The sequence below is a fragment of the Haliotis cracherodii genome, unplaced genomic scaffold (assembly GCF_022045235.1).
Source record: "Haliotis cracherodii isolate W230 unplaced genomic scaffold, xgHalCrac1.p SCAF_6, whole genome shotgun sequence".
Lineage (NCBI taxonomy): Eukaryota > Metazoa > Mollusca > Gastropoda > Lepetellida > Haliotidae > Haliotis > Haliotis cracherodii.
The window spans coordinates 17,316,786-17,327,558 of NW_027266319.1; the positions used below are offsets into that span (position 1 = coordinate 17,316,786).

The 10,773-nt window shown below is 40.6% G+C and overlaps 1 protein-coding gene across 1 annotated transcript; it reads left to right on the top strand.

Annotated features, from left to right (window-relative positions):
- The first annotated feature begins 238 nt into the window (after window positions 1-238).
- LOC139445647 (mucin-3B-like) lies at window positions 239-10,214 on the top strand. Its single transcript, XM_071226835.1, has 7 exons — window positions 239-335; window positions 868-930; window positions 2,948-3,142; window positions 5,109-5,294; window positions 5,813-6,016; window positions 8,172-8,283; window positions 8,669-10,214. Exons 1-7 carry the CDS (start codon window positions 269-271, stop codon window positions 8,937-8,939), a joined length of 1,098 nt encoding a protein of 365 aa, XP_071082936.1. The 5' UTR covers window positions 239-268; the 3' UTR covers window positions 8,940-10,214.
- Window positions 10,215-10,773: the final 559 nt, after the last annotated feature.

The following is a 10,773-nucleotide window of genomic DNA, read 5'->3' on the forward strand; positions in this document are numbered from 1 at the left end:
TTGGATTATGTTATGACATTTAAGATTTCACCTTGGCTTATAACGAACATTACACTTCTACACTGAGTTTATGAAGCTGGTATAGTTGTTTATTGATCAGAACACGTATACTTGTTATCTGCTCCACTATTGTGCAAAATGTAAACATTGTGATTCAATGGTGGGATATTCTCGTGTTAGGTGTAACCACAATGCAAAGTGTCGGGGACTTGAGCAGGTCAGGGGTTGGGTGTGTGTGTCTAGGGCGACAGACACAAATTGTGCTACTATGATTCCACAACACTCCACCAGCTACCTGTGTGCTCTGTTACTATATCCGTGTCTGTCCTACACAGGTAAGAAAATATAAGATCTGTTATTATAGAGAACTAGGTAAGGTGAAATTGGGCTCAACGTCGCGTCCAAGATTATTGTACTTATATAGCGACGTGCATGTACGTGTGTGTGTGTGTGTGTGTGTGTGTGTGTGTGTGTGTGTGTGCTTGTACTAGTCAGAACTGATGCAAATTTATAGTTCTAGCTCACTGAGATACCTTGCCGCAGTTTAACATGAATACCCCACTCAGACACAGTGTACTGACTCCGAGCCGACCAGTCCCTGTTTTAGCCCCTTAATGCCGAGCGCCAGACAGGGTAACAACAAGTACCATCTTTTAACGTCTTTTGGTATGACGCAACCGGGGATCGAACCGCGGACCTTCCGCCCGCTCTACCACTAGACCACGGAGGCGGTTTCAAGTGAACTAAATTGTGTCATACAAAGGTAGATATCGTAAGCGTAGTACTCATGTTTCGTTCATTTAGGTAAAGACATTTGGGTTACAAATACAAATGTGTACCCTAATATTCTATCTATCTTTCTTTCAGTATCTGGTGAAGACGCTTGTCCCTGTGTGACTGGCTCCAACTGCCCCGAGAACTGTACATTAGGTAATGTGGATCTCCGTGGAGGATTGTTAAACTGAAACGTATTCATGCTATTATATATCATAATTCAACTTCGAAGTAAGGACAAGGTAAGACAAGGGCTCCTTTTGAAAACTGGAATTGTCAAATTGTGTTACTGCAATAAACTTGGTAATGTAATAGGTATGGGAATTATTACACATTTTCAAATGGCTGACAACTACAGTTTGTCTTTTGAACAGTTACACGTTTTGGACTTCACACATCAACAATTACATATAAAAGTATGTCTAAAGCGAGTAAAAAGCTAAGTGTGAGCAAGTCAAAGACTTACTCGTGTTCAAACGTTAGAAATTTTTTTTTTTTTTCTAATACCTCTACAATCAGTTTTTTCAACTATTGTTAGTTTACTGTGTATTAAGTGTTGTTATAAGACCCAAACACACAATATTTGAAATGAATAACATATAATTCTCATTCACATGAATTGATCTGATACTTTCCATTATGATTTGAAACACAGTTTCCGATTTCTTAACTTGTGCATATCCTCTATACCAATCCGTGCCTTTATCATACATTGTCCTTTGCACATTATTACACATGATGATATATTGCAAACACGATATGGAAATGGACAAAGATCTAGGTCACGAAAACTGAGAAGTAACGAGAAGTACTAAGGTTCAAGATTAAAATACTCATTGTTTTGACTAGTTCACATTGTTGTTTTTTTAGAAGAAGAAGTTGTCAAATAACCCCCAAGCAAGTCCACCACAACCTTCATATTTGACGTGCTTGGACTCAACCAAGTCATTTCTTGGAAATCATTGAGACAAGTCATTCCTTCGAAATCAACAGGTCGCCTCCAATTGTGGGGGTGACAGGTTGTAAAAATAATGAATAAAATGCAAAACTAATACATTTCTCAATAAACTTTGTTGATTAGGATGTGTTTTATGATAGATGTTCACGTTTTATTAGTTAGTTAAAAATTATGCCAAGTAAATGATATAAATTTAAAAAAAACCCTCACCTCTCCAACCCAAACTAGGATGTGGATGAAATTTACCTACATGGGATTACTCGTTACTACCTTCTATGGCTGCCAAGGATTTTGTTGACAGTCTCGATACTATAGTGACAAGTTGTGCGATGCAAGATGACAACCCTGACCTATGATGTTGTTCAACTGTAACCTGTAGATTTACTGGGAATGATGCTGTTGGCACATCGTGATTGTAAATGCAGTTTTCGTGGCCTTTTGGAAAATATGTCCCACTGTACTTTCAAATCCTCTCCTACCAATCCTAACTTTGGGGGTTAATGGCGTTGGCCATGAATATCGGTCACACAAAGATTTTTAAACAACATGTTGTCATGAATTAAGGTTTTGAAAATACTATTTTGTTACATCTTATTTTACTTTATTATCTTTTATTACCGATCATGGTCCTGAGATATTTATAAACGTTATCGTTTCTATGCTAAATATATGCCTTACTATTTGACAATGATTCATAAACACATGCTCATGATATAGTCGGAATTGTGCACTCGACCCTACTTTATGCAGAGATTTCTATTGGATATGGAAAGGGTTTTGTCGCTTTATTTATTCGATCAGACACATCCGTTTTGTACCTTCTATTCAGTACTTCCGACCAGAGAAACGGGTGATCCACAATAGACCGCAAGGTTCATATGCATATTCATTCATTTATTTTGCTGGTCAAAATTTTAGTTAATAATTCAAATGCCAGGAATTAGTGATAATCTGTAGACGCACTGATTTTTCTCGGTGCCGATAGAGAGTACATTTACTATGTGTTTACATATTAATCCACTAACTGGCGGGAGAATGCAGGGAGGTAATCTTTATTTCCATCCTGCTATGAACCTGTATTAATTTCCCCTGTATCTAAAGAAAATGTTTTTGTCTTAATGTTTTTAAGATTAATGTCATCGTTAAAAACATTAAGACAAAAACATTTTCTAAGATTAATGTCATCGTTAGAGTAAAATTTGATGATATTTGCAGTGAATATAGCCCCACAGCAAAGGAGTACCTTTACATCTAGGGACAACAGTGCCTACACGATCACCGGCCAGGCAGCCTGGGTCACTGATGGTGTGACGTCAGGGTTGTGTGCATCAGTCTCGTCCATATATCCGGTATGGAAGGCTGAGTTTGGACAGAACAGGACAGTCAGCACGATCAAGATATTCTGGGAAGGTATTCAATCAGTGTTGATTATGACATCTTGTATTAACCTGACGCATGACTTAATTACATATACCCTGTAAACACAGGCTCGTAGTTTACATAGTGACAACAAAATAACTTTGTCCATATCATATGAAAAGTAAGACGATGATTTTCCTCGTTGTGTAACTGTAAGGTATCGCCATTTACATTATTAGTTACAACTGTTACACTATTCTGTTCACGTTCCATAACACTCATTACAGATCACCAGGATGACATACATGTGGCTGCAAGTGGCAAAGTATGTCATATCCCGGACACCCGGAATATATACTCATAACAGGATAACTTTGCCTATATGGTATACTGAACCGCAAAAGAAACGTCACCCCAAGTAACATTCCATGAAAAGTTGTCTTTTAAATATCTGAGTAATTTTTGTCAAAGTTTCTAAAATTTAACATTACCTTGTCCGGAAAAAATGAAATTTGATGATAAAAAACCCCAAAGCAGATTACAATAAAACCGATCGCCCAAACGCATCACGGCAACGGCCATAGTAACCCGATTCACGTGAGTTCCGAGCAAATTGAAATGCAGATGCGTTCCCCCATTTCTTGCCCTATTAAAATCCACCCAGATCGGATAACATTCATTCGTTATTGAATTGCTACCACATGCCAATATTGAAGAAATAAGCGACACCAAACCCTTGGACGATTGCAAGCTGGACAAACCGCCCGGCAAGTAGCCAATGCACGTAAGGACTATACACAGGCTTGAGCAACAGGACCAGACCAACAACACTACAGATGACCGACCACGTAGCGGAAGACCAAGGGTCACCACCCGACGTCAGGATCGTCAGATTGTGCGACAGCATCTTCAAGATCGCTTTGTAACTGCTGCGGAAACTGCTCGATAGACCATGGGGACACAACAGCGACACATTAGTGCAGACAAAGTGCGTCGACGATTGACGAGCAGACACCTCCACTGTCACAGGCCACACCGAGGACCCATTTTTACACCACGTCATCGCCGGGACCGTCTTCAGTGGGTAACACAGCACCAGCATTGGCGCCACCAGCAGTGGAGAAGAGTTCTCTTCTCAGAGGAGGGCCGTTACTGTATCTCAACAGCAGATGTCAAGAGAGAGAGTCTGGCGACGCCATGGGAAACATTATTCGGATGCTTGTGTTGTTGAGAGGAATGGTGTGGGTTGGAATTGGTCTTGCACAGAGGGTCGGCCCTATGGTCTTCAAGAACATCGGTCCAGGGAGAGGCAATGGTGTCACAGGAGCTCGGTACATTGATTAAGTCTTGAGACAACACACGATGCCTCATTTGGCACGTCGCCGCAGCCACGAGTTTCAGCAAAATGACACCCATGTCAACACTGCGAGAACAACAGGAGACTTCCTCCAGCAGAATGTCACCAGAACCATGCAGTGGCCTGCCCTCAGTCCTGATTTAAATCCCATTGAGCACCTGTGGAACGAGATTCAAAGACGGCTGAATGATTCCAACCAAGGCCGACAACTGCAGCTTGTACTGCATCAGGCGTTCCTCAGAGTATGCGCTCAAGTGCCTATGGCCTTCATCAAGCGCCTCATCCATTCCATGTATCGACGTTGCACGGCAGTCATCTATGCACATGGCAGACACACGAGATACTGACTTGTGATGCCATTTTCTCAGAGACTAGTGTATTGTTTAACTTTAAGAACATTTGACACTTTAATTTCAACCTTAATGATCAAATTGCGCCAAGGTTCATCTTTTTAATATGTCTCAAAGTATGTTTACAGTGTTTAGACAAATAAGGTTTCTCATATATCTATCAATGTGACGTTTCATTTTTGGTTCAGTATATTTAAAGAAATGTGAGTTTAAACAAAAGGACTTTCCTCATCCATGGTGTAACTGTTCTATACATTACATGTTACAACTGTTGCAATATTTCTGTCACGTTACATAATACTCATTTCAGGTCCACAGAAGGATGTAAGTGTGACGGTAGGTGGCAGAGTATGTCACAGTGAGAACATCTCCTACACATGGATGTCAGAGTACACCCTAGTCTGTTATGTACCAGTGACAGGGGACAACCTCCTGATGCATCGCCAACCTACAGGACAGTCCCTGAATTTGAGTCTCTGTGAAGTGGAAATATACGGTAAATCTTTATAGACTCATGTTACGTGATGATTCTCAAAATGAAACACTTCGGTTAACACAAAAATCAAATGTATTCTGAAATCAGTAATTAACCACACCAGATCAATGAAAATGAATAATACATTGAAATACCGAGGATAGCCAATGCAATGGATGAAACATGTGTGATTCTGGTCATAAATATGTGTCTGCAGTAATTTACAACACTAATGATATACCCTTTTCACAAAGTCAGTGCACCCACGCATGTCCAGCAATTGTTACTCTTGAAAACCCATATGTATCATGTCCGTGGGGGGCAGGTTGTAGTTGGAAGTCAGGAAGGAAGGTGTAGAGGCCCTCCAGCACTGCGCATGTACATATTCTACATTGCCCCTTATGATCAGGGTCTGACTGTTAGCGACTCAGTATTACTGAACTTTGTGACAGGGACTTGTCGAGTTTTTTAGAAACAGTATTGAATCATGTAAAGGCTACAGGACAACTTAACAAGATGGCCAATTTCTATCTCTTCAGCATTACCCACTACGTCATCTTTCGTGTCTACAACATCGCTTAGATCCACAACATCGTCCACAACATCTGGCACATCCACAACATCTGCGGTATCGGAAAAGATTAGCACCGTCGCCTCTACTGATACATTTACTCAAACGAAAACGACGCCGATTGATTTACCAACTACAGAACCAAAAACATCTTCGACTGGTACAAATACCGGTAAGTCAGTATCTCAAATAGTCTTCTGAGTCAAAAGACCGATCGACAATGACAAGAGTCATCACTGAATTTCAGTGGTCCGTTCATTTAGTTTTCATCACTCATTTACCAACGCCGAATACATGTACATGCACGGTACATAGTATAATCATCATGATAATAACGAGGGGTACCAGTGACCCTGTCTTTTAAGGCATCGCAATTCACAGTACAGAGTTGCATCGCTTATGCTACCATCACACCAAAGTAGTTCTATCCCTTTCTACCCCGTTCTAAAAAAATACTAGAACGGGCTGTGATCACGTCGGAACGCGAAGTTTGGCGTACAATAAGATGCTAGTTCGTTCATAAACAATCCTCAATACATGTATCTCGTTCTTATCTCGTTCTTAGCCAGTCTGCAGTCCGTTTGTTTCCAGTTCAGATCGTATAATAGTGCCCGTTCACCACACCCCGACAACGTTTCGAAGCAGTTCGAGCACGTCCCTATACGTAGCCGTTTTAACCCGTTCTCAATACGTCCAAGCCAGTTCTAACTAATTCTTAACTCGACTAACTCGCTCGCAGTACGTCCTCATCTCGTCCCGAGTGTGTGTATTCGCGTCCTAGCCCGTCCTGGCCCGACTCCTATGGATACCGAGCGCGTTGTAGCCAGTCATCATTTAAGTTCAGGGCTCCGAGCTGTACACATCATAAACGAGCAACAAACGGACCCGGTCGGTGTGCACACGTACAGAAAATTATATCCGACTGCACCAGTTTGTAAAACGTCCCTAGCAGATTCGAAGTACGGCAATTCCGTTCGTAATACGTTTTCTCGTTAAAAGTACGTTGTCAATCCGACTAATTGCAGAACGGGATGGACGGGATAAAATTTTGAGCTGACTCAAAGTTTTGGAGCACCCTCCCCGTCCGAGCCCGTCGATGAAGTTCGTAAAAAGACTGTCAATAGTTGCTACTACGTCCACTACGTTCATACACAGTTGGAGCCCGTTCCACAACATTTTCACGAACGTATTTAGAACTAGTTGAGTTTGATGGGGGTATCAGGTCTGCCATAAGTGACTGAGTGAGTGTGTACGGTTTTACACGGCTTTTAGCAATATTCCAATATCACGGCGGGGGATACCAGAAATGGGCTTCACACATTATACCAAATCGAAAACGGGTCTTCGTCGTCCAACTCATTAAACAATGTTCAAATCGCAATATTTGAGTAATGGGAGGATTTGTGCATTGTGTTCGACATGAATGATGGTGTTAAACGTGTTATGTTATGTCTAGCGTTGCTATGTTCGTTTGTTTGCTGTTTAATGCCGCACTCAGCAATATTCCAGCTATATGACGGAAATGTGTAAATAATCGAGTCTGGACAACAAAATCCAGTGATTGACATCATGAGCATCAATTCACGTCATTGGGATCGATGACATGCATCAACCAAGTCAGCGAGTCTGACCACCCGATCCCGTTAGTCGCCTTTTACGACAAGTATGGTCACCTTTTACGGCAAGCATGGGTTGCTGAAGACATATTCCACTCCGGATCTTCACGGGTCGCGTTCATAAATTGAGAAACGTTCACCACAGTGACGTTAGGCCATTAATGTACTAGGATTGTTCTACCAATATGGGAGATTGCCACTTACAATGCCACTTCCATAGCTATATAATGCTAACACACAAATTGAAAGAATAAGTCAAGATGCGTCTCAATGACTCTTCTTGAACAGTTTGCTGTCGGATAGAAGTGTTAATTTCTTAATTGACAGTTATGATTAATATTAATATTATTTGGGTTTGGGGTTGGTTTGGTGGGAGGGAGAATCAACAGTTTTACATGTCTTCCATCCGGAAACTTCTAAACGTCATGATTGGTTTTGAATTCTTATTCTGCATATTGTATTGGAATTTCAAAAAAGGATTGAGTGTAAAATCATGCTCGATAACTGTTATTCCATGAGCTTATTATGAATAAGCAGTAGGTTTCACTTGACTCTGATGATGACTTTTGTGTTGTACTGACGGTGACTCTGTTGTTGTACTGATGGTGACTCCAGTGTTGTATGTAGTGGTGACTTCGGTGTTGTACTGATAATGGTGTTCGACTCGTGTCTTGTAGTCCGGATAACCGCTATTCTGCTGATTGATTTCAGGGCCTGGTACCGCCAAGGATGACGTCAGTTCTATTATAACGCCTATCATGGTGTCGTCTGTCGCCATCGTCGTCGTACTCTGTGTGACAGTAGTTATCATCTGTTATATCAGGTGAGGAAATCTAGTTTGCCCTTTAAGCCCAATAGAATCTCTTTCAGCAGATAATCGAGACTTATTTTTCTCTGGTGGGACGAATTAAATTTTCATGATACAAATGCAGTTCTCAATCAATGTGCCAATTTTAGATAAGAAGCTCATGTTCAAGTAAGTGGGGCGGTGGTTACAGTCGTCATGCAGAAGACCCATGTTTGCTGCTACACACATGGGTATTATGTGTGAAGCCCATGCTTGGTGTCCCATCGTGATGTTCTGGAAACAACATGTAACTATTAATGACAGTGCGCAAGAATAAGGTTTAATTGCAGTGGTATCATTATATGTTGAAGGTATACCGCTGAATCTAAACCAGATTTTACTTTACGTCCATTCATTCTAGGAGACAACAGGGTCCAAACCATAAAGAAGAGAACAAAAACCAGTCTGAGAGACACTATTCTGGTTTTGAATCCGGACGTGGCGATGGCGATTACTCAAGTCTAAACTGTGCATATGAGGAATTCCCCAATACATTGCCAGACCCTGCGCCCCCTAACACTACTGACAGCACTGGACACTCGCTCTATGCTAATGAGGGGATCGAATCCCAGATGAGAGACTTTAATCCTGACCGTGTGGTGTACGCGAATGGTGCTGTACAGATGGAATAGAGACACGCCACTCTGCTATACATTGCTAATTGAACGATGCCACCATTGCTTGTTATAACATTGATGGACTTAAAGAATGCGAGTTGGTCGATTGGTTTACTAGGTACATACACGCCAATTGAAAAGGCACAAAACTATAAACTAATAGTAACAATCTGCGTTATGCTTAGGTGTGCATCGTTGCAAACATATGCCATAATGGGGCAACCTCTGTCAGAAGGCGGACTATAAATAAAGTTGGAAGTTGGTTAACGTCGTTCGAAATACAACAGACAGACGCCCGTAACCCACTTACGTTGTATTACGTGAGTAACGTTGGGTCTAAACAGTCAATAGTGTTCACTAAATATGTACATATGCATGTTATATTGTACATAGAATTAGATTGTGGACATACGAATATGTTTTACAAACACAATAATATCAAGGCACAATCGTCCCTACGGTTGAGAAATGCTAAAGAAATCACTCAACATATTAGGTTTGAAGATTTTATAGTGAAACTGGAAGCAATCCGTTCGCCTGAAGCTTTTCCTTGAAGGTGCATAGTGTGATAGTTGTATGGTAGTGCAGACAGACGTTGTCGACCTGATCATTGTATTTTCTGAACATTTTGTAAAATGATTCCAAACTTTGGGAATAACAGCTGAAGCATGCATTCTGCACAAAAAGTTCAGAACAATTGCTGGCGTAACAAAACATATATGAAAGTACATCCACCATGACCTTTGTTTCTATATTGTGTATATCTGTTCCTATTTTTAGTATTGAATGTCAATCTTTTGTCTTTTTCTAGCCAACAGCACATTCACCTGTTCTGTATTATACACACTCTCCTCATACTATATGTTATCATACAACCCGACATGATTTAGTAAGACCTCTATATCAGTGAAACTGATACACAACATCTTTCACCCGCGAGCTTTGGTAAGCACATAGGTCCCCAGCAACATAGGCTTGTCGGAAGAGGCGAGGCGACTTACGGGATCCAGTGGTCAGGCCCGGTGACTTTGTTCATTTCCTGTCACGTATGTCAAATGCGAGGATTGATGCTCATGATGTCAACCACTGTTTTGTCTGATCCAGACTCGATTATTTACAGACCTTGAGTATAACTGGAGTGTTGCTCAGTGCCTCGTTCTAAAACAAACAACAATCAGCCTGCACACATTTGTAATCGTACCATAACAATATTCTATATTATCGTGTTTAACTTACAATGCTTTAATGCTTTCTGTTATGTATACATAAAATCATGAACTCAGACACAAACTCTTGACATACAACCAGTAATAAACACATATCAGAAAAAAGTTTCTGTTTTTTATTCACTAATCGTTAACTAACTGTTGGAGCCAAATGTTAATAAAATTTTCAACAGAAATTTCAGAATTGATTAGAAATGATTCCAGACAGAACCGTTGGAGTGGAAAGAAAATCGGGACATGCCAAGACACAGTTAGAACTTAAAGCTAAGACCCCGGGCAGACAGCCATAGAATAAACGTCAGTCAATTGGAAAACAACTTGAAATAAAAAGCGTAATCACTACTTCATGTATGTACACAAATTTAGAGACGTCATTCCTGTCATGTGCTGTTCGTTTTAATCAATTGAGGAAAGGTTTGGCATCAATACAATATATTTCACATCCCTGTTTGACAAAAATTGAATGCCTTCCTGTTATTGCAGATTACATGTGTGGTAACAGGTTTGATACCAGTAACTGGTGAATGTTATCTACATCATTATATGAGCTACATTGACTGACGGTTTTATGTTTTCCTCCTTTATGAAAACTCAATATACGCCGGACTTTATATCAACGGAGC